The sequence below is a fragment of the Camelus dromedarius genome, chromosome 12 (genome assembly GCF_036321535.1).
Source record: "Camelus dromedarius isolate mCamDro1 chromosome 12, mCamDro1.pat, whole genome shotgun sequence".
Classification (NCBI taxonomy): Eukaryota; Metazoa; Chordata; class Mammalia; order Artiodactyla; family Camelidae; genus Camelus; species Camelus dromedarius.
Genome location: NC_087447.1, coordinates 69,750,900 through 69,775,846, shown reverse-complemented (window position 1 = coordinate 69,775,846; position 24,947 = coordinate 69,750,900). Strand labels below are relative to the sequence as shown.

General features: G+C 34.5%; 1 protein-coding gene across 3 annotated transcripts; it reads left to right on the top strand.

Moving 5' to 3' along the window:
- The first annotated feature begins 49 nt into the window (after positions 1-49).
- On the top strand, positions 50-24,947 carry DCUN1D5 (defective in cullin neddylation 1 domain containing 5). Of its 3 annotated transcripts, XM_010977784.3 has the most exons (8): positions 50-442; positions 2,533-2,624; positions 7,515-7,585; positions 7,993-8,084; positions 20,771-20,879; positions 20,965-21,069; positions 22,670-22,772; positions 24,600-24,947. In XM_010977784.3, exons 1-8 carry the CDS (start codon positions 357-359, stop codon positions 24,653-24,655), a joined length of 714 nt encoding a protein of 237 aa, XP_010976086.1. In that variant the 5' UTR covers positions 50-356; the 3' UTR covers positions 24,656-24,947. The 3 variants fall into 3 exon arrangements, with proteins under 3 accessions (XP_010976086.1, XP_031316511.1, XP_031316512.1); XM_031460651.2 differs by lacking the exon at positions 2,533-2,624; XM_031460652.2 differs by lacking the exons at positions 50-442; positions 7,993-8,084 and having other exon boundaries at positions 2,606-2,624.

Genomic DNA, 24,947 nt, shown 5'->3' with positions numbered 1-24,947 from the left:
CTCTGCGCTTGCGTCACTTCCGGCCCCGGGCGATTCGCATCCGGGTCAGACTAAGCCTCTTGCTCTCCTAGTCAGTGACTGGTGGAGGTTCCGCGCTGTCCGCGTTCTCTCTTCCCGGTGTGACCGAGCCGCAGCGTCCAGCGGCGAAGGCGTACCCGCTGCCTCGAGTAGAGGAGGGCGAGGAGGGGACCTGGGAACGGGCAGCGGCCGGACTGGGTCGCTCTGGGGCGGGCTGGCGACTCTGCTCCTTCGCTTGCTGCTGTCTCTGGGAACCGGGTGCCAGCACTGAGGAGTCTTCAGCGGACAGCGACCCCCTTCCCCGGCTCCCCTGCCCGCCCTGCCGGGGAGGGCGGAAGATGCCGGTGAAGAAGAAGAGAAAATCCCCTGGGGTGGCAGCAGCCGTAGCGGAAGACGGAGGCCTCAAAAAGTGTAAAATCTCCAGGTACCACCTTCCCCCACCCTTCAGTCTTTCCTCCTCCTTTGCTGCAAGAGGAAAAGGAGGCGGGCCGGGGCTCGGGGCTCGGGCTGGGGAGAGGGGACCCCCCTCTCGGATAGACCTAGGTGGGAGGTGCGGAGCCGCGCGAGTCTCTGCGCCCGACTCCACCTCGTGTTCGATGTGTGCGCTGGCGCCTGCGAAGGGACTCCAGGAGTCGACTCGCGTTGGAGTCTACGTGCCAGGGAGGGTGGGGAAACAGGGAGTGTGTGTGCAAATTGCCCTCTTTCCCCTTACCCCCAACTCGTTAATCCCTCCCCCGCCTGCCTTCTAGACCTAAAAGTGAGTACAGATCTATGCAAGGGTCGCTTCTAGAATTTCTTTGTAGAGCACGAGGAATCTTGACCTGACAACTGCTGTGGGAATGATAGAAAGAAAAGCTCCTTATGCTGTAATTGGCCTCTAAACTTAGTATTTGGAATGGACTGGTCGGGACGATCCCAGCAGGAGGCCTTTAGATCGCTGGAATCTCATTTTCTGGAAGTACAGTGCCTCCACCTGCCCCAAGTCCTTAAGTGCAGAGTTGGAAAGGCCCTGCGTGCGTTTTATTTTCCAGCCATCAGGATGCTGTTAGCTCTCAATATAAATATTAATAGTTTGAGAGCTATTGTTCTCTTTATCTTCTTGGAGAAAAAGAAAGCAAGGCAGAGCTGTAGTTTTTTTTTGCTCTTTGATCCCTCTGTAGCATGTCATTGAGGCATTACAGCAACACATTATGCTGCAAAAAAATCATTTCAATTTAGGTGTGCGAAGTGGGTTTTTAAAATCCCCTTATTGGATAGCTGTATCAGTGGTTGGCACTTAATGTAACAGCTTCAGATGCTACCATTGAAAGAAGACTGTAGCCAGCCAGCATTATAAAGAGGAGATGATAGAGATCTCCTTTAAGAGAGATCTGCTTAAAATGTGAGGTAGGTGACTTGTTCAGTCTGCATCATCCTTTTTGTAATTGGTTGAATTTTTTTCTTCATTACTGTGTTTGAAAAAGAACCCAAGGCTATTTCTTGGCCTGTTACCGTGAAAGGGGCTGCTGTTTTCTTATACCTCTTGGTAATTCATAGAATTTGGCAGTTACTCCACTACCTCATATTTTTATGAAAGAAGCAAGTTGGTTTTTTATACTTTAACTAATAGCACATCTAAAATGTATGATATATCAACATTTTAAAAATTAAGCACATTAAAATAACTGAGCAGTCAGTATTATTAGAACTCAGGTGATACTTTGCTCTATCAACTTAAAATTTTAAGTATGGAACCCTTATTTTACATTACATTATTTAGTTGCAGAAGTTACAGCATTGCTGCGTCCCTGGTAGTGTAACTGAGATCCTTGAGAAAAGTTTCTCTTAAGTTCATTAAATCCAAGAGGCCATTTATGAACTTCTCAGCTTTTAATGGTTTTATGAAAAAGATAAACAGACTCTGGGATTAATAGCTTTGGCCCAATTTTTGGACTGTTATTGTCTATTAGGTTTTTTTTTTTCCTTTTTAATCTGTGGAATCTTATATAGCCTTAGGTACTAAATTATGTTTTATCTTTAAATATTCATTAAAGCTTAATAGATGATAAACAACTTTTAATATATAATACTATTCTGAAATACTAATTCACTGAGTATCAAACTATACTTTGTACGATTCATTTTCGAATTATATGCAAATGTGATTTCCATGCAAATCTGCAGAAGAATCACTATAAAGATTTATACCTTCCCAACTACCAAGCCTGTATAGAGACCATTAGGTTGAACTTCTGTGTGGTCTTTTGAAGTCTGGGGGAAGTAATTTTAGTGATATTTTTGGAATTTGATAGTGAGCAAAGTAGCATTTGGGTTTTTTTTAGTCAGAAATCTTTAAATATGGATTACTGTTTCAAATTGCACATAATTAACAACTCCAGTTTTTTTTTTCTGTAACACCAACTGTAAAAAAAAATTGCTTTGTTTAGTTTGAATTGAAGTAGTTCATATTGAACTTAGCTTTTCACTGAAAGTTGAGACTTGATAAAATTCTTAGGCATTTGTGTGTTTTCTAAGCTATTGCAGATCCCAACCCCCTGCTAGACTAATAAGTGGAGAGGAACATTTTTCAAGCAAGAAGTGCCTGGCTTGGTTTTATGAGTATGCAGGTAATGAAATTAATATAAGAAGATATCAGTCACATGCTTTAAAACGTTTTTTGGTTCATTTAACAAATTATTTATTGCAGGCCTGCTGTGTGTTAGTGCTGTGTGCTGAGATCAGAGTCAAGACTGAGGTTTGGGGGTAGACTAAGAATTTGGTGCCCCTTCAGGCTGATATTTCTGTAAATACATAATTCAGTATATGTTTAGTGGGAGAGGTGAAGTCTGTTTACTGTTAATAAAACTTGTGAACAGGTTCACTTACTGGTTTACATCCACTGGCTATAGTAGAGTTGGTATTCTGGAAAGCAAAGTGTCTAATAAAACATTTTATACTTTTTATAGTTCTTGTTTTTCTTTTCAGTTTTCTTTTGAAATTTTTCTGAACCATAAATTGACATTTTCTGGAACTTTTGGGAGACATGGTAAAAGACTTAAAATTCAGAGATACCATTTCATTTGCACAGCATATTTACTCTTTTGCATAATTTCTATTTAGCCATTTACTTCTTCTAGAGATGCTATAATAAATAAGAAAGTAAACACACTGATATTAGTACAGCCTTGGAAGTGTCAGGAAAAGCTTTTGAAGAAGCTAATTTGACTGAGGCTAAATCCTGTAAGTGGTGGATGAAAAGCTCTAGGCCTAGGGAGAGGCTGTAGTTTAGAGGTAAAAAGTCAAGGCCTGGAATGAGATGGATGAGTTAATATGAAAAAGAACACTTGTTTGCCATTTATTTCTAACTTCTTCATAAACTTACATGAATTTTTTTCCCCTCAGAATGATTTAGTTCTTTTGGAATTACTGATTTTACAGCCTTTTTTCCCCCTTCTCCTAACTTGTTTCCTTTCTTTTACATGCCTACCTGGTTGGGTGTGTGTGTGTGGCTGTGTTTCTCTCTCTTTTATCACTGTCATTCTCGGAGTATTTAAATGTTTAACATAATACAGTGTATATGTAGTCATTGTCTTATATCTAGTGCTAATCAAGTTAAGGTCTCAAGTGTACTCTGAATTTTAGGTTTAGGCTAACTGTGTGGAAAATAAGACTATCTTGGGCGACAGTAACTTCATTTTTGGGATCAGCTGAGTGATCCCAGCTTGAGAGATCCCAAAAGTATAATTTAAAAATTGTTTAGTAACAGAACGGATTCTTTCTAGACCAGAAACACTGCTATTACTGGCATCCCAAGACAACCACTAACCCAAATTAAATAGAAGGAATTCATTTTCTTTTGACCTCCATTTACAATGTTGACCCAGTATTTAACATGCCAGTTTTACTGGTATGTATGATATGATATATAGAATCAAAAAGTCACTCATTTTACCTTTGGAGGTTACTAGGCACCATAAGGTTTAATTAGTCATTTTTTTTTTCATGATTACTTGCTTTACTTCTACTGGGGACTTTCCTGGGTAGCATAAGATTCAAACATTTATTTCCTGTATTTGCATTTGGCTAATTACATAATTTTCCCTTATGACCATTCTATTAAGTAGGCGGTGTTACCCTCATTGTATAGATGAGAAAGCTGAGGCTTAGATCAAGTAATTTGTCCAAGATCATACAGTGACAAGAACCAGGATTCAAAGCTAGGTTATTCTGATTATAAAGCCTGAGCTTTTAACTACTACTGTCCTGTAATGATTATTATTTTTTAAAATATCTGCATGGCAGCTAGTTTTCTTTTTACGAGGAAAATATTACTAAATGTACTTGAGGTTAACTTAGGTTCTGTCATTCACTGAATGATTCATATTTCTGAGCACTTATGTGTCAGGCCCTGTGCTGAGTGCTGGGAATGAAATGGTGAACAAGTCAGACAAGATCCTTGCCCTTGGGGGACTTGCCTTATAGTGGGGAAGACAATTACAGATTGTGGAGGATTATAAAAGTAATAAACCTGGTGTGGTGCAGGGATAGAAAATAGAGAGTCTGAATGGACTTTCAAATAAGGCGACTAGGGAAGGCCTCTCTAGAGATTTCTTCGGGCAGAAGCCTAATTGACAAGGAGGAGCCAGTTGTTCGCCAAAGAAACAGTAACTGGGATGTCCCTTATTAAAATGGAGCCGATAATTGTGCCTACTGACATAATGCCGTAAAGCACTTAGCACTGTACCTGGTATACAGTCTGAACTCATTAAGCGTTGGCTAATATTGCAGCATCGGATTTACTGATCATGTGTTTTTACAGTACTGTTCCAGGATTAACAGTACAGCTCCTATGTACCTTATGCTGAAAGTGCTGTGTCATTCATTAAGCAGCTTGTTTTTCTTGAGCATCTGCTATGGCTGGCATGGTTTTAGGCACTGCAGATATAGCCAGAAACCTTTCTTACGGTTATTAAAAAAATCAGAAAACTAACTTTTTTCAGATTTAACATTTTACCACTTATCTTGTTAATATAATGTTATAGGTCACGTGTGATGATGGTTTTGCCCTTTCATAAGACCTCTCATCTTGAGTGATATTTACATTAGCAAGGATTCAGTAATATTACTAAATAAAAGCATAGGAAGTGGAAAGGTACTTTTAAAGTCTTAAAAAGAATACAAAAACAAAGGGGAGGAAGATAGACTTCTTAAATCGAGTGAAAACCTATTTTTTGCCTGAAGAGTTAGTTAAATTCAGCTCCAGAGGTTTTACCCTGGGAGTAGTTTTAATGGAAGAGTTTGTTTCAGAAGTATAATTAATGTTGTGCAATCTGGGGAAAAGAACATTGGTATAGACCTTGTTTTAGATTTAGGTTGTTGCGATTTGCATTGCTTTGTGAATGTCACGTGACATTTACAAAAAAGTCTTCTATATCTTTATATAACATAATTTAACTTGATTCTAATCAAATTTTTATCACTAACTAATCTCCCATTATCTAGGGAGGCTATAATTTTATGACAGCAACTGATATTTCTTGACATGACTCTTTGGCTTTCTCTTCTCATTACTAATGATGACAGCTTTGAGGGCAAGTCTGCTTTCTTGTTATACTAGAAAAATTTAGAATCATGCCTTAATCTGTTTTCTTCCATTAGGTTTTTAATCTGATTTTTACTTTCATCCAAACCACATGTAATATAAAGCTGCACATTTGGTTATTGTTATATTACATGATAATATTACAGCTTAATATTACATGTATGCTTTTAAAAAATTATGTAATTAACACATTCTAATATAAAAAACCTCCATATATATTAGGAAGTGAAAGTGCCCTATAATTACCTCCCCTTCACCTTTTAACACCTCAGTGCATAAATAGGTGCAGTATTTATTTAAAACAAAAAATTTTTTAAAAGTTTTGGTTTCAGACCATGTGTTAACGCCAGCTTAACACCCTGGACCTCGTCTAAAACAGTTTACTAGTCACTTACTGGATGGCTCCATTCTTCTATTAAGAAAAACCATAGGACATTGGCTTCATGTTGTGCTTATGAACTAATGATGGCAAGGTCAGGTGCCACCTGAGCAGTCTTGGGCTAGTCTGTGACTTACAAAGCTGGAGTATTTTTAGTCCTTAACAAAGGAAAACAAGTTTCTCTTGGCTACTTCAACAATGACATTGTAAGATTGTATTTTCCAAAGCCAAGTATGGTAAACAAACTTCTATCATATTTCATACTGTTTTAAAATTTGTTTTTGACTTTATAATTGAGATATATTCGTTTTAGGTATGCAACATAATGATTTGGTATATGTATATATTGCAAAACGATCACAGTAATTCTTAACGCGCTATCACCACACATAGTTACAAATTTTGTTTTCTTGTGGTGAGAACTTTTAAGATTTACCCTCTGAGCTGCTTTCAGATATGCAAAACCATACTATATGTTACATCCCTTACTTACTTATTTTATAACTGAAGGTTTGTACCCTTTGACCATCTGCATCCATTTTGCCCACTTCTGCCAACCATCGTTCTATTCTCTGTATTTATGAATTTCACGAGTTTTTTTGGATAGATTTTTTATACGAGTGAGCTCATAAGGTATTTGCTTTTCTCTCTCTGACTTCTTTCACTTTGTATAATGCCCTCGAGGTCCATCCATGTTGTCACAAACTTGTTTTATCCAGTCACAAAGGAGACCTAGCAATGATGTTATTACTTTACGGGAATCTGATAACAAAAAATAAGAAAATACGAAAATTGGTGTACTGACTTATATTTAGTGTTACTGAGGGGAAAAAATAAGAAAAGTGTCTAATTTTTGGAAAAATAATAGAAATAGCTAATTGAGGGGTTAAACTTTTATTTCTACATTAGGCTAGCATAATGCTAATGCTTTATTGTCTATTTTAGTACCAAGATGATAAGAGAAATATTCCGGAATCTGAATGTAGTAATTTCCTTAAGTCGTCATTTTCATAATATATCTAAAATATTAAATTTTACCTGGGTATATTTCAGAAGGGTAATGAATGACCTTCTATTTTAGTAAGAAACACATACTCTTCTCTGTTTACTGTCTTGGATTGTGGGTTGATACTGGCACTGACACATTCTAGTAGAATGAGAAGCTCAAGCCTTCTTATGCTTATTTATATTCACGCATGGCCAAAAATTTTCTTCAGAAAGGGCTGTCAATACATGTCTTTTTAATGGGGAGGTTCAAGTTATTGTACAAACTAGTGATTGATATTAATACTGCTTTGTTTTTATTTCCTTAATTATAGTTTGTATTGTGGTGTTCAAAGAGTATCTCAGAAATTTTAAATTTCAAGTTCAGTAGCAAGTATTTATACTTTATCAAAAATATGTCAGAATTCAAATTCAGTTATTTGCAAAAAATTTTATGCTGTATTCATAGATGCCTTTAGCACAGTGGCTTATGTTTCATGTTTTATGTTAAATTATAACAATAAAATATATAAATTATTTTTGTCTTTGAAGGTCCTGATGAAGTTGTAGGGCCAGAAGGAATGGAAAAATTTTGTGAAGACATTGGTGTTGAACCTGAAAATGTATGTTTTATTCCTAAGTAGAATGGAATACAAATGGGGTATAGCATATTTATAAATTTTGAAAATTGGAACACATTAATCTTTTAAGATTTTATTTCTTCATGAATATTGTAGATTTTCATTTAGGATATTTTTAATCAAGTTAAGTTGGGTACGTGTTCTCTTTCTTGATGCAAATGTCATTTGTAACAGAGTAAGAGAGATTCTACCTTTGGAAACTTTTAGAACTTTTTGCTTTTAAGAAATTGGCCCATCTAAATTTCTTTACAGTTAAGAATTCCAGAGATTGTACTCTTTAATAGTTGAAGGATGGAAATGGTTGTATAAAAATGCTCTCCGTGATAAATATAGACATGATTATCTCTATGCTGACTTTTCCCCTATCCTTTATGTTCTGTTCTTTCCAGATTATTATGTTAGTTTTAGCGTGGAAATTGGAGGCTGAAAGCATGGGATTTTTTACCAAGGAAGAATGGTTAAAGGGGATGACTTCATTACAGTAAGACATTTTTTTAAAAAACAAATTTGATGGCCTATTTGAAAATCTTAATTGATATTTTGTGCTTCGTAATTTTCAGGAGTAAGATTTCACCTTAAAACTATCAAATTGGTTCTCTATATAACAATCAGTTTGGGATTGACAAAATTTATATTGTGGTTTTTGGCAAAATGAACAGTTACCCATTTTTCCTATTCTCTAATAAAGAACCTAAGAACCTGTTAAAACTCACTGACTCTCTAGGTGGGCGAATTAGAGGTTCATGATCAAAGTTATATATTCACAGGATGTGTGAACAATAAGGGATTTCCTTCTCAGAATATAGAATTCTACTATGAGAGGAGTTTGTTCTTTTGGCAGTTCTAAGTTCTGAGGCCTCCTCTCTCTTCAGTTTTATACTTGACTTAAAAAAGGAATTTGAAGAGAATTACATGACACTTTGATTATGTCTTTTTTGCCAGTGACTCTCATACAGAACAAAAGTAGAAATGTTTAGCTCCCCTGCAACTTTTAGCTGTTTATAGTTGTATACTTTCAGTTTAAGATGCTGCCTTTGATCACTTTTATAAGTTATAAAATTGCTTCTTTATAAAAATAATTTGATTTTGGCTTTCCAGAGTAAAGTGTGCTTAGTGTTAGAATCGGTTAGTAATTATGTGTTAAGTTTTTATTATGTCATGTTCCTAATGTTCATGCAGGAAGTTATTAATAATCAACATTCTAAAATAGTTAGAGCAAGCATTGATTTATAAGATTTTTGAGCCAAAAACTGGGAGTTAATTAGCCATGTGGTTTCCTGTTGTGATTATGCTTCTATTAACACACTTAACTTTTCTTTACTCCTTGTTTGCCTTTCCTTAAATTTCAAAATACCTGATTATTTAATTGTATTTGTTCATATGGAACTTAAATGATAAAAATTTAGTATAAAATTTGGATTTTCAGTGTCTAATGCTTTGTGATTCTCCTTTTTAACTAGAATTAATATATAGATATTTATACATATATTATGTTTTATTTTGTTTAATGTAAAAACCTTTGCTTATATGAACCAAAGTATAATTTCTAGGATAGAACATAAAATCAGCCCTCTCACTTCCATTATTTGTAGGTAAGATGAGGAGTCTGAGACTCAGGGAGGTGAAGAAAATATTTGCCAAAGTTTACATAGTTCCTTAGTGGCAAAGCTGGGACCTAGAATTTAAATTTCCTGACTACTAGTCTACCACGCTATACTTCCTACTGTATCATTCCTTTGTATATACATTAGCATTCTTTATAAAGTAGAGGCCAATTATTAACTTTTTAAATCATAGTATTTACAACTAAGGCTGAATTCTACCATTCATCTAGGTGTCATAACATGCCAGATTAAAATAATGTTGATTCTGAAATTCTTCGAGCTATTCCCCACCATTTAATTAACGTTTTAGAGAAAGATAAAATATACAAAAGAGTATGCAGAGAAAATAAACTAGTTTCATATAGCTTAGCCTGATTTACTAAAATTTGTCGGTTGTCGCACGACTCGTTGATTGTAAGACATTTTATTTGGCGTTGTAATTGCTTTGCAGTATTGTACTGTTCCTACTCCTTTTTTTGTATATTGGTTTTTAAAATATTACAGCTAACAAGAGTTTCTATATTTTTAAAGCAAAAGTTTCTAATTAAATAATTATGTTTTTGAATAACTTGATATAAAAAGCCTTTGTATAACAGAAATATGTAAACACAAGGCATTTCTAGTATTTATTCTTGAATAATTAGCAGCATATGGCCTTGGATGTATGCTAGGGAAATTGACTAACCCATGAACATGTTGTTTATAAAGCACATCTTTCTGGTAGGAAGTTCACAGGCTATACAAAATAAAAGCAATTATTTAGCACTTAAAATTGACCCAGAGGTTTCTGTTTCATTTGTTATCCTCTGCCCATCTGCCAAGAACTCTATACTGTAGAGTCTTGAAGCTCCTAAAATTAGGCAACCACTCTTGACTAGGAAGATAGCTTTTTTTTTTCCCCATGATCTAGATTGCTGTGTGAAGTACAGAGTATCTTCTCTTATTTGGCTAAGTCTTATTACTCTCTGAATCTTGTACAAGACTTGCTAGGAATAAAACAGTTTAAAATATAAACCAAGGGAGACAAAAGAGTCTATAAAAGTCTTAGTTTTTTTTTAAATTTGAAATTGCCTACTATACTTGGTTTTATATAATAATCATAAAATGTAAAATTTCACAAACTTGGTTCCTTTTATAGGTTTTTCATATTTTTAGGATTTAATTTAACCTGGGCATGATTATCTGATAGTTCCTAAGTCATTTTAGTGTAGTTATCAGTTGTTTCAAATTAATTAATTTTAACACTCAGAAAACTTCAGTAGAGCTCTGTGAAGAGTAGAAACAGTCTGGTAGTTAAAACAAACTATGGTCAAGGATAGCAGACTTTTTTTTTTTTTTTTACATTTATTTATTTTAAAGCTGTTATTCATATAAAACTTCCATAACTGAATTGTCTTTCTCTTTTGTTTGAAGGAATTTATGGGTATGAATTTATATATAATTGGACTAGAATGCCATTTTCTAAGTTTCAGGGATTGTAACTGCCATAAACTTTCCAGGTATTTGGCTCTGTGTTGTTATCATCATCATTTAATAATAGTCAAATTCCCTTTCAAATCGTATTTAATTTAGTAGATATTTACAACAAGCACCTGTTTTATGTAAGGTACCGCTTACTGGTGATCACAGTGAAGCATACAACAGAGCTCCTGCCCTTTATTTATGTTCTAGTAGGGCAGGCAAGGCATTGCAGTGCTGTACCCGCAGGTGGAATGTGACAAGTGCTAGAGTAGAAGTACGAAATACTATGGAAGAACAGCTGCTCATGAGGTTAGTTTCAGCTGAGTAGACAGGAAGAGGGAGCCTTTACTATAGGTGTGGCATTTGAACTGGACCTTGAATGATTAGGATTTTGATGGTTGAAGATAAAGGATAATGTTGTTTCAAGAGGAAGTTCTGAGCAGGCCTTGAGAAAGGAAAACATGTCTGGTGTGTTAGAATCAAAAGGTACGTAAAGAAGATCGACAGGATAGTTTTAAATTCCAGGTAGTTGGGATGATGGCTACGTTATGCAGGGCTTTAGCTAGTGTGTTGAGAGAGTTTAAACTGTATGTTTTAGCTTGGGAAGCCATCAGAGATTTTTGAGCACAGGAATCATGAAGGATTTGGGGAATAGTTTTCAACAGGGGAATTTTTAAAAAATGTTTTAAAGTCATAGATTCTTTGGAAAACCTTATGAAAACTGTGGAACTTATCCCCATTAAAGATACACATTTGCTGCTACACACAAAATGTTATATATGGATCTTTTTCCTTACGTCTATGGATGCAAGATTCCAAGGCTGCTTGAAAATTTTTATTCCCGTGCACTTTACTGGAGTGGAGAACTTCCTCATATCTACTAGCTAAAAGTTTGGTGTTGGAGCAAGGGTGATGTTACCATGCTGTTAGAGAAAATTGTAAGCATGGAACTTTGAAAAGACTATACTTGATTATAGTGATGAAAAAGGCAAAAGGATAGCATCTGACAAGAATGTTAGTGACTAAGCTGTCTGCTGGTAGATTACAAGTTGTGCGCCTTCCGGTCTCCATATTGAGCACTGGACTTTGAAGATTAAAGGCTTGAATGGCTTCATTTTCTTTAAGAGAGAGGAATGTGGATCATTTATACAATTTTTTTAGTGGAGGTGGAAGAATGGAGTGGACTGGATGCTATGGTGTGTGTGTCGTATGACTATCATTCATTTAGCATTTGGGACCCAGGTACTAATTGCCATTAGTATTCTTCCCCTCTGTTCTCTCCCAAGGTCATCGTGCTAGTTTAAAAATGCCCCCTCTGCACATTTCCAAATAACCCCAGAGGTGGATTAATTGTATTGTTCTGGTCGATAGACCTGATTCATAGAAAGGTCTAAACCCATAACTCTGATTAAAATTCTTCCTGTTACACCTCAGTGTGTCACAGCTTACTTACTGGGACTTTCTGGTTAAGGAAGAGAACCTCACTTAGATCTTATACATAAATGAACATTTCTTTTCATTTTAAAGGTCTTGAATGAAGCAGAAATTCAAAATCCTCCCTTCGTAATCAAATGTTTGGCAATACTCAGGAAATTAATTCTCAAGTCCTAGTGTTCAAATGTAAACCCATTTCCACTCATTCTAACTGCAGTGGCCTTGGAGAGTGCTATCGCGTTGTGCCAGTGTTCATAAAATCTGTGGTGTTACGGGAGTGTTACTCAAAAAACTATCTGTTGCTTTCCATACTACACTAGTTAAGTATGCATTACTTTTTAGTTCAGGGGAAATACTCTTTCTAAACTTTCCAAGTTATGAGGTGTCGACATTATTAACTCTTGTTGAGTCTATTTTGCAGCTAGATTAACTATAAGAGTTGTGTTGTGTTAGTGACTGCTTGGGTACGTTCACTGGCTTTGCTAGCTCCATTCACAGTCTTTATGATGTTGGTAATACATGTGGAAGTCTGTGCTCTTGTTTATTTCACTCTTCTCCAAGAAGAAAGCATTATTTGTCAGTTGGTCTATTAGTTCCTTTACTGAAGATTTAGATAAGCCATCAGGAATGGTATGAAATTGTTTGGACAGAGCCACTGATGTGTAGATGATTTTTAAGCCATTTGCCTTTTGAGCATATCAAGCTAAGAACTGTGCTATGCATTTAACATATGATTCTCATTTAATCATATGGTTGTCTCTTTCTGTTTTTGTGGTTTTAAAATGAGGAAACCGAGACTGGAAAAGGTTAAGTAACTTGCCTAAAGCCACATGAGTGGACATAGAGAAATTGGAATTTTAACTGGTCTCTGTTTGATTTGAAACTTCATTCTTTATCTCTGTCTTAAGCTAAGATCACATCCTAAGTAATACTGTTGCTTTTTGTACCTAAGGAATGTAAAATATTTGGGAAATAATTGTAATTTCTTGGATTCTCTAGAGATTTGTCAGTCACTGTTTATGTACTATAGAGTTTTGTTTGAACTACAGTTTTCCACTAACTTTTCCCCAGATAGGAATTTTGAAACTTTCTGTAATTAAATAAATATATCATCTACTTTGTGGTTTATTTTTGATAGTCATACTTTTATTTAACAAATAATTTTGGAATACTTCTCTATGCCATGTTAATGACATGAGACTTTCAAACTCCAGTGGTAGTGAGAGAAAGAACTTCTGAAAGTAGGGCAGCATCCTTTAACTTGTTTGTCCTCCCGAAGCTATTAAGTAAGTCAGTCTATTAAGATTGTGCATGAGATTTTGCTGAAAAGCTGCCTGAGATTTTGTGTGAAAATGTGAGTCACATCACTTTAAAAAAAAATGTGAAAAGCACTGTTTCAGGAACCTACAAAGCTTTAGAAAATGAGGCCCCCTACTTAAGATAGATCAGGATAGGGAAGGGAGTACATGTGACTACTTACTTCTAATATTAGTACCTTCTGAACATTCTCAGTTGATAACTCTGGAGATATTGAAGACTTCATGTCCCAGTTTTCAAACACTATTATAGCAGCATATAATGTGAGAATTTGTTTCTTTTGCATGTTCTTCTGGTAGAAAAGTCAACTGCATTTTCAACTTTAGAAGAAATTTTGCACTAATAAAAGCCACATATTGAAATAGTAATAAACTTCTAATAAATGGTATGAATAAATTTTTCTTATTTCTGCAGGAAACATTTTGTGAACTCACTCATAAGAAACTAGGCTCCAGACAAATTAAATGGTTAATTTTTCCAAATTTTGATTTCCATTTCTGGCAATTATGGCATCCTAAATGTGCAAACAAACCATTTCTCATGTTAAACACTTAAAATATTGGATAAAAATTAAAACATCTTTTAAAAAGCATACCTGGACTTCACCATAAATTAAAGAAAATAATCAGAGGCCATACATTGTTAAGATTTGGTGATTCCATAGGGATCTATGGAGCTGGCATTTACCCTGAGAATACCTAACTGTTCCTATTCACCTGGGATCTGGCCATTAAGCTGTCATGCATGTTGGGAACTGGAGACAAATTGCCAGTGCTGGTAGGGTGAGAATCAGATCAAAAACTCCCATTAAGTCAATTGATGACAAACCTGCCCAACAGATGGAAACTTGATTGCTTGGACTTGGTTTTGCATACCACTAGGGGCAAAGGGCTTCTACCTGAGAGAATTCCTAGTCAAAGGCTCTTTGTCATGCAGATTTAGGGCTGGAATTCATTATTTGTATGACACAATTCAAAAATGTATTTTAGAATTGTTCCAGGTGATAGTACTCCCATGGGTTAAGTGGAAGCAATTCTTCTGCACAGAAATGCATTTTAAACAGAAGCCTCAATTTCTGCAGAAAAAAGTTTGGTAATCATTAATTTTAACAATCAGCAATCACTAAACATGTTGGGAAACATCTTAAACTTCAAAATCAGAATCTTTAATATGCTAGTATTTTGAATTATCACAGTCTCAGTATAAAATTACAAACTACATTTAATAATGTTTAAAGAAAAAAGGAATGATCTCAGATGATCAGATTTCAGATAATTAAGCTTCTAAAATTATAAGTATAAAAGATTTAAAACTCAGTAGATGAGCTACAAAGGAGACAGCTGTAGATAAAATGGGACTCAGTGGTCTGTAATATCTGAAGAAAATAGGAAAGAGAGGCTAAGAGACATACTGGATAAAGTGTTTTTTTCACTATTGAGTTTTGAGAGTTTTCTCTATATTCTAGATTTAAGTCCTTCATTCTAAGTGTTGTTTGCAGATATTTTCTCCCAATCTATAGCTTGTATTTTCTTCCTACAAGGACTTCTGCAGAGCAAAAGGGTTTTTGATGAGGTACAGTTTATCGGGTCTTCCTTTTTAGGTGCTTCTAAGTGTAAGAGTCTTTGCCTAGCCCTACATCCTGAGAACTTCTGTCTGTCGTTTGTTTCTAGAAGGTTTGTATTTTTACATTTTGCTTTTAAATCAGTGATGCATTTTGACTTGATTGCTTTAAAAGCTATGAGACTGGTTTTGGTTTATTCCTTTTATCTATGGATGTCAACTTGCACCAGTACCGTTTGTTGAAAAAGCTCTTTCTTCCAATGAATTGCTTTTACTCTTTTGTCAAAAATTGGTTGGACATATTTGTGTGGTCTCTTTCTGGTTTCTCTGTTGTGTTCTGTTAATCTGCGTCTTAATATTCTTCCACCGCCACATGGTCTTGATTACTGTAACTATGTACTAAGTCTTGAAATCAGGTAGACCGATTCATCTTTTTTCAAAATTGTTTTAAGTACTCCAGTTTCTTTGCTTTTCATAAAATTTCAGAATAATCTTTTCTATCTATAAAAATTTTTACTGAGGTTCTTGCTAAACTGCATATGAATTGGAGAATTGACATCTCTACCATTTTGACTCTTCCAATTCGTGGAAGATAGATAGGTCTCCATTTTTTTAGGTGTTAAGTTTTCTTCATCAGTCTTACGTAATTTTCACATACAAGACCTGTACATGTTTTGTAAGAGTTAACCTAAATATTTCATTTTTATTTTGAGCGATTATAAATAGATTGTATAATTTCAGCCTCCACATGTTTGTTACTAATATATAGAAATACAATTAATTTTTCTATGTCCTGTATCCTGCGACCTTGCTGAACTCACTTATTCTAAGATTTTTTTTATGTGTATTCCTTGGGTTTTCTACATAGACAATCATGCCATATGATTATAATGTGAAATAGAGACAGTTTTATTTTTCTACTGATCTATGTCTTTTGCTTCCTTTTCTTGACATTGCATTGGCTGGAACTTCTACTATGTTGAATAAGTATGGTGGAAGTGGGCATCCTTTTTTGGTTCCTTATGTTAGAGGAAAAATGTTAATCTTTCACTACATGAAGTGTGTTACTGGTAGGTTGTTTGTAGATGCTCTTTATCAAGTTGAGGGAGTTCTCCGCTATTGCTATTTTTCTGTGAGTTTTAATATTAGAATAGATGTTAAATATTTTAAATACTTTTTCTGCGTTAAATCATATAATCATGTAGTTTCTTTCTTTTTTTAGCCTGTTGATATGATTACATTGATTTTTGAATATTGAATCAATCTTGCATACCTGGAATAAATCCCACTTGGTCATGGTGTGTAATTATTTTTATATACTGTTTAATTCTATTTGCTAATATTTTGTTGAGGATTCATGAGGGCGATTAGTCTGTAATTTTATTTTCTTTTCCTTGTTTATTGAGATGTAATTGACATATAACATTATATTAGTTTCAGGTGTACAACATAATGATTCAGTATTTGTATATTTTGCAAAATGTTCACCACGATAAAAGTAGTTAACATCCATCACCATAAATAGCTGTAATTTTTTTTCCTTGTGATGATTTTTTTTTTATACTGTCTTTGTGTGGTTTTGGTGACAAGGTAATAACTGGCTTTATAAAGTGAATTGGTCTTCAGAGATTGGTGGAATTCTTCATTAAAACCATCTGATCCCATAGATTTCTTTCATAGTTGTTTTTGTTTTTAAATTTTGAATTCAACTTCTTTAATAGTTACAGAACTACTCAAATTATTTAATATTGTGAGTGTTGTATTTTTTTGTTTTTCAAGGAATTGGTCCATTTCATCTTAACTTGTCAAATTTGTACCCTTTTGTTATCTGCAGGTCTGTAATGATATCCTTTGTTTCATTCCTGATATTGGTAATTTTTGTCTTCTCTTTTTGTCACTCTTGGTAGACACTTGTTGATTTTATTGATCTTTTCCAAAGAATCATATCTTTGTTTCATTGATTTTTCTCTTGTTTTTCTGTTTTCAGTTTTATCAACTTCTGCTCATTATTTGCTTTCTCCTGTCTGCTTTAGGTTTATTTTGTTCTTGTTTTAGATTCCAAAGGTAGGAGCTTAGATTACTGATTGAGACTTTTTCTTTTCTAATGTATGTATTTAGTATAATAAGTTTTCATCTCAGCGCTGCTTTGTGTCTCACAAAATTTGATGAATTTTTTCATTTTTACTCAGCATTGAGACTTGCTGTCAATGGATTATTTAGAAGTTGCCTGTTAGTTCCTGAGTTTTTGGAGATTTTGCTCTTATCTTCCTGTTATTTCTAACTTGGTTTCATTGTGGTCAGAGAACACGTTCTCTGTGATTTATATCCTTTCTATCTGTCAAGGTTGTTTTATGGCTCAGGATTTAAAAGAATAGGTATTTTCTTGCTACTGAGTAGGATGTTCTATTAATGTCAGTTAGATCGTGTTGACTGATGGTGGTGTTGAATTCTTCTGTACGCTGATGTGATGTCTAGTTCTGTCAGTTGCTGAAAGGGAGGTGTTGAAATCTCTAACTGTAGTTGTCGATTTGTTTCAGTTCTGTAAGTTTTTGCCTCACATATTTTGCAGCTCTTTTGTCTGGTGCACACATTTAGGATTGTTGTTTTCTGGGTGGATTGACCTTTTATCATTGTGTAATGTCCTTTCTGTTCTGATAATTTTCTTTACTCTGAAGTTTACGTTAGCTGATATTAGTATAGCCACCCCTTCTTTCTTTTTGATTAATGTCTATGCAATATATCATTTTCCATTCTTTTACTTTCAGTCTGCCTATATTGTTATATTTGAAGTCAGTTTTTTCTAAATAGGATATAGTTGGGTCTTCTTTTTTTTTTTAATCCACTCTGCCAATCTCTGTCTTCTAGTTGGTATATTTAGACCACTTACATTTAATGTAATTATTGATATATTAGGGCTTAAATCTGCTCTGTATTTTATAATTCAAAAGTTCCATTTGGTTCTTTTTTTATATATTTCTTTCATTAGATTTTTTAATTCCTTGCTGGCACTTTCTATCTTTTCATTTGTTCTATTGTATTTATGATAGCTTATTGAAGCACTTCTATAATAGCTACTTTAAAATCTGTGTCAAGTAATCCTAAAAACATCTTTATCATTTCAGTGTTTGTATGTATTGATTGCCTTTTTGCATTCTGTTTGAGATCTTGGTTCTTGCTGTGGTGAGTGATTTTTTTTTTTAATTGAAACCTGAAGATTTGAGCATTATGTTATGAAAATCTGGATCTTATTTAAGCCTTCTGTTTGAGCTAGCTTTCTCTAATACCATTACAACAGAGAAAGTTGAAGTCACTATCTCATTACTTCCAGATGCAGGTAGAAATTGAAGTTTCTCACTCTTCATACATTGACATCCAAGGAAGGAAGTCCCCATTACTGTTCAGCATGTATGAGTCATAGGTACCCATTAGGCCTCCACTGATGCTTCCTTATTTTCCATGAAGCTCCATGGACACACTGGGATGCTGGTCTTGTTCCTTCAGCGATGGAACTGCTTGCTTTTGGCTAGAGGGAGAGCAGGGGTTTGTTAGAATTTTTTTTTGTCTGTCTTCATCGGCATTTCCGTTTTGCTGACTCCTTCAGCTTCAAGTCTGGGATAGAGGAGGCAAAAAGGAAACCCAAGGAATACACTACTGTACTGTCTTCCAGAGGACTTTCAGGGTCTCCTTATGTTTTATACATAATGTCTAGGGTTTTTAGTTGTATTAGCGAGCGAGGGTGGGAAGAGAACGTTTACTTCATTGTCCTAGAAGCAGAAGTTATTTCTTTTATCTTTTTTTTATTTATTATTTTTTTTGTATCTGTTTTTTAAAAAGCAAACCTTCTTTTGTCCCACTCTGGTTAGTGCCTCTGTCCCACTCTGGTTAGTGCCTCTTTTCTCTGCTCCATTTTAGAACCAGACTCTTTGAAAGTACATATTTCCTCCAGTTTCTCTCTTCTCATTCTCTCTTAAATCTATTCCAATAAGACTTCTATTCCTACCACTCCTCTGAAACCAGTCTTGTCAAGGCATCATTTACAAGTGAATAATCAAACTAATAATACTTACAAAACTGTGGCTGGAGCTAAATTTGTATTTAGAGGGAAATCTGTAGCCTTAAATGTTATGTTAAAAGAGGAAAAAAAAGCCTAGAACCAAATGAACTGGTATCTAATTTAAGAAGTTAGAAGTAGGATCAACCCAAAGAAAGAAGACAGGAGGTAAAAAGATGTCCAGACATTAGTGAAATAGAAAAAAGCTACAATTGAGAGAATTAAGACATTCTGGCAAGGTGATCAAGAAAAATAAAGAAATGGCAAAAATGTATAATACTGCATATTAGAAAATGTTATAAATATTTTAATTGGCATATTTAAATAAAACTATATGTGAAATAAATTACCAGAAGAGTATATAAATGACCAAAACTGATTCAAAAGGAAATAGAAAATCTGAATGGGCTTATAGCCATTAAAAATGCTGATTTAGTAGTTAAAAAGTTTTCTGTCCTTCAACGAAAAGGCCCAGGTGATTTTTCAGCTGCTGAGTTTGGATAAATCTGCATTCCAGTGTTCAGAGAACTTTTCAGAAAACAGAAAAGGGGTACTAATTCTCATTTCACTTTTTTTTCTTTTGAGGCTTATGCTGTAAGCTTGTTTAATAAAACTAACAGAGTGTGAAAGAATGGAATTTACAGGCCAGTCTCTCTTATGAACATAACAAAAAATCTAGCAATGTATAAAACAGATAACATGACCAATTTGGCTTATCCTAAGAATGCAAGATTTAAGCAACATTAGAAATTTATTGAAAATATTTATACCTTAATAAAGCTATAAGTAACTACACATCACATTGTTGATTTAGAATAGTGCAAATCTTGGTTAAATCTGAGAATGCTAGGTGTCTATGTGATGAGTACTAATTCAGTTTGAGTAGAATACTGTTTGTCACAGTAGATGATGATGGTACAGCTAATTTGATTGAAGGGAATCAGATGGTCTCAGGGCACAATGTGAGTTAGGTTTTGATGAGTAATATTTTGTCAGAATGTTCAAGGAACAGCATACCAAGTGGAGGAAATAATATGTCCTACAGCATAGCGATGGTGCTTGGGAATGGTAAGTGAAATATACCTAGATACTGGGACCTGGCAGGGGATGAGACTGAGGATCTGTGCCAATTGTGAAAGGCTTTGTCTGCCTTGCTTCTTGCTAAATAGTGGAATATGTTAACCCAGGGAGAGTCAGAAAGCAGGAACTACTTTTGAGCATTCCATCTATTTAGCTTCTTATGTTTAATGTCTTATCTTTAGAAATAACTTGTTTGCATTCTTTTGTACATGTACCTTATTTGAAGTTAGGTGCTACCACTGATTTACCTTGATTTTTTTTGTTCACTAAAAATGCGGGAATCTGAATTATGGCTGAACCACTAATATGATGTATTAATTTCCTCTGGGCTATGTACTAAACTTTTAGAACCAATCATGACTAATCTCTTTCACCAAACAAACATCTCTTTTTATCAAATATTTGTGATTTTATTGGAGTTTTTTGATTGAGTTTTCTTTTTTTTTTTATTTTAAGGAAAGTTATTGGAGTGAACTTGCATTGATTGCCAGGTTGTAGATACAAGGCAGCAAGTTTGTGACTCTAAATTTCTAAATCAGAGAATTTTAAACCTAAATTAACTTCATAAATGTGTCTTTTTTTCTTTAATGCATTCCTTCTAATTCCCAAAGATGCTTTTCTTTAATTTTCTTAATTATATAATATGTGTGGTTTTTTAAGGTGTGACTGCACAGAAAAGTTACAGAACAAATTTGACTTTTTGCGCTCACAGTTGAATGATATTTCTTCATTTAAGAATATCTACAGATATGCCTTTGATTTTGCAAGGGTAGGTGGAATTTCTATGTTTGTAATTTTAATACTTTTTTAATCTTGAGACCACACTTAGGAAAATCTTTTTACTTATATTTTAGGATAAAGATCAGAGAAGCCTTGATATTGATACTGCTAAGTCTATGTTAGCTCTTCTGCTTGGTAGGACATGGCCACTGTTTTCAGTATTTTACCAGTACCTGGAGGTATGTGTGTGTTATTATTTTAAAAACAATATTTTAAAACTTAATCTGATTGGAAATATACCTTTAATTGAGGAAAAACAAGTAGATTTTTAATGCTGTGCTTTAAAAAAAAAATCTACTTAAGTGGTTGAAAATTTGTTAAAAATGTGTACAATCTATTGTCAGTTTTAGACATGAGTTCATGTTCATGGATATATTCTGTAGGTAAGTTCTTTTTATTCCATTCCTAGTACACCCCCTGACTCCCCCCAAAAGATAAATAAAAAAGAAATCTTTGAGAAATACAGCACAGACGTTCTTCATGTAAAACTCATTTCTTGGGCTTTTGATAGCAGAGAATTGATACCAGTGCACAAATCTCAAACTTGTAACTCGGGTTTTTTCCTTACACCAGCTCTTAAGCTGAAAAAAATCCATATAAGAGAACCAACTGTAGTATTAAATCATAAGCTTAATCTAAAGAGTTAGAATAAAGCTTATAATATTTTATGTTCACAAATATGAGAATGTACTTAAATGTACTGATTACTAAAAAATGTATGCTGAATTTATGAGGAAAGTATTCTTTTAGAAGGTTTCATCACAGCACCTACTATGCATGGTGGTTTGAAGAAGTTACTGTCCTTTTTCCACTGATTTATTTGGTTTTCTTTCTGTTTTTGTGCTTTTTATTTTCAATTTTTTAGTATATTTCTCATCATTTCTTGAATACAGATGCTTTTGCTTCGAAAATAATTTTTCATGAAGCTGACTGTTTATCACAGTGAGCTCTCCAGAGTAGTTTTTTTAAAGCTTGTGATAAGAGACAACGGTATAAAAGGGTCTTACGTGAATGAGTTCTTTGTACACTTAAATCTTCAAGCCTTAATAAAGTAGATTGTTTGGTGGATGTTATCAGTCTTCCTCATATTAGTAGTTTTGGACAAAAATAACAATGTAAAAAAATATTTCCATTTGAGATAACTGAGTATTTTCAAGTGCTTGTTATGTGGAGGTTGTTTGATATACATTATCTTTTAAAATCTTCATAACACCACTTAAAATTATGTTTTATCTCCACTTAGCAAATGAGGAAAGGGGTTCTGTTGTTAAATAACTTTCCCAAGGTCACTCAGTTAAGTAGCTGAATTGGGATTTGAACCCAAGTCTATACCGTTTCCATTGTCTCCAAAGATGCCAACTTCAAAATGTGGCTAACCAGTAAATCTTATTCAAAGAAATGATCCAGTGAGAAGCAGCAAGGGGGAACTTACTGGAAGTAAGAAACATTGTATAGGTTAATCTCTTTGGCGATTACACAAGCATATCAATTGGTAAAAATTAAAAAATTATTGAGTCTTACCCTTTCTGTTAGTGCCCTCGATGCCCTTGTTATTCCTCAAAAATGAAAGAAAAATAAAGATAAAAATAAATTTGATGATGTTAACATCTAAATGCCCCTAAGATTCTCTTAGAAACACAAATAATTTAAATAAAAGTGGAATAAATGTTTTAGGAAAGACTAAATCACAAAAAAGATGTTACAACTCCATGTATTGAAGTTAAATCCTAATGAATAATGCTTAATCTATAATCCAAATATTTATATCATTTTCTGCAGCAATCAAAGTATCGTGTTATGAACAAAGATCAGTGGTACAATGTATTAGAATTCAGCAGAACGGTCCATGCTGATCTTAGTAACTATGATGAAGATGGTGCTTGTAAGTATAATACAATGTTTTCCTCTCAAAATAAAATTCTTAAAACTATTAAATGAGAATATGCATGTGTGTCGCTTTACCATAAAGGATTTAAACTTCTTTACAGTAACTTATTATTTAGTCCTGTGGGAAGTGTAGGGGAGGCAGGTGAGGAAGGCAGAGAGCTTAGATTGAGCAGTATTATCAGTCTGTGCTAGTAAATGAAATATTTTCAGTTCTTCAGCAGCAGAGCATGATAGCTAAATTTAAACTATAATTTCTGCATCTAGAGGCTAAAATTCTCCTTTATTCTTGCCTTCCCTGGCATTTCCTTATGTAAGAAGAGTGCAGTCATGATTTAAAAAACAAGAAAGCAGAATATCAGCTATAATAGCAAAAGCTTTATAAAGTTAATAGCATAATAACCCATTAAAAGTATGGCAAATAAGATCGGAGCCAATTCTCTTGGAAATTATTGAGTAAATAGGTAATGAAATATTTACAGTTTTTCAGTCCTTCACATTACAATAGCTGTCCATACTCTTCAGTGGATAGTCCAGAATGCATAAAACAGATCTTTGGAGTAATGGTAAATTAATTAGATAAGCCAAATTCTCTAGAACCATGCATTTTTTTTGTCCCACCACCAGTTTGGTTGCATGCATTGTTTTCATGTTGTGAAGGGTTACACAGAAAAGATACATTCCTACAAATGTTAACTGAAATTACGAACTTACCTTTGTGACACCAAATAAATAAAATACCGAAGAAGGGATTACTTTATTTCTCCGTATATATATTGTATCTTCCCCCAACAAAATGCTATAAAATTTAATATTTTAGAAATGACACCTTGCCACAGTAAACTGGCAGCCCAAGGACTACCTATGGCCTGAGATGTGTATTTTCATGTGCATTAAAGTCAACATTATAACTGGGATTTTCTGTAAAATTACAGCTTCCAGATTTGTTTGCGAAATTAGAAAATCGTGACAAAACTGTACCTGAGTTCTTTTATAGGAATTAGGCTGGAGCCAGGTAGTGGTTTATGTTGGACTGGCTTTCAAGTTTGCTGGCCCACAGAACGCCAACAACTAGGTTGCTTTTCAGCTGTCAGTTATTATTACGCCAGCCTGCTGGTTTCCATACAGCGTGCTGTTTTCTTAAAGTCTATCAAGAGCCAGAGAAAAAGCGAAACCACCAGAGGGCTGTGTTTTAAGAAGACTAGGGAAAGCATATTTCTTTGTGGCAGTGAGTTCCTACGTTGACAAAAAATAAACAGTGAGCTCATTTAAATTGCCTACCTGGTTTCTGTAAGTCAATGAATTTGAACCCCCTGCATTATAAAAATAGCTTTTTTCAGTAGTTCTTAAGTTAGGTATTTATTAAGCACTTGCTTTGTATTCAGATTTATACTAGGTCCTGTTACTAGAAAAGTATAAGTCTCTAATACAGCCACACCTTTAACAAACGTACCCACTTCTTCATGAGGTAGCAGAAATACTTCCTTAAGCTTTTCAGGTTGTTTAATAATTAAACAGCAGAGTTCTGTGGGCAGTTAGGAAAAGGAAGAGGTTAATATTGACTTAGTTATTGGAGAGTGTTCATGAAACACTTAAACCTTGAGAAGGAGCTTTCTACAAATATCTATTCTGAAAAGTCCCTTATGTCCAAAAAGAAACAGCTCAGAAAGTACCCATTAATTAGAAGAGGGACGCTGGAAGCAGAACACCTGGGGAAGGGGAGGCTCAGTCCTGTCAGCATCACAGCTTGTGGGAGGTTTGTTTTTTTATAGTTGGAGAGGTGAATTCACACAATTCTAACAAAAATGATTTCTTCTATTTCTAGGGCCTGTTCTTCTCGATGAATTTGTTGAGTGGCAAAAAGTTCGTCAAACATCATAGCAAGAACTATTGTGAAGAAAATGCAAACCTTTTGATTTCCCACGTGTGTGCAAGCGAAATGAGACGAGGAAAAAAAAAATCCAAAGGGTGCATTTTCATCCATATGAAAGACTTCTCATAGTACTTTTTTTTCCTTTTTTTTAAAGGAAGTTTTCTTGTTACATGTGATGGGCATTGAGCCACACCTCTTCTGAGACTGAATATTGAAGTTTTTGTTTGGAGTTATGTTTATAACATTTATTTCAGAACAATAAAGATTCAGATTTGTGACAAAGGCCTTAAAGTGAAGATG

What these genes read in the sequence shown, in the direction of transcription:
- DCUN1D5 (XM_010977784.3), top strand. Translation starts at nt 357, where the DNA reads ATGCCGGTGAAGAAGAAGAGAAAATCCCCTGGGGTGGCAGCAGCCGTA. An exon ending in AAAAAGTGTAAAATCTCCAG is followed by an intron (nt 443 to 2,532) that starts GTACCACCTTCC and finishes GTGTTTTCTAAG; the next exon opens with CTATTGCAGATCCCAACCCC. An exon ending in CTATGATGAAGATGGTGCTT is followed by an intron (nt 22,773 to 24,599) that starts GTAAGTATAATA and finishes TTCTATTTCTAG; the next exon opens with GGCCTGTTCTTCTCGATGAA.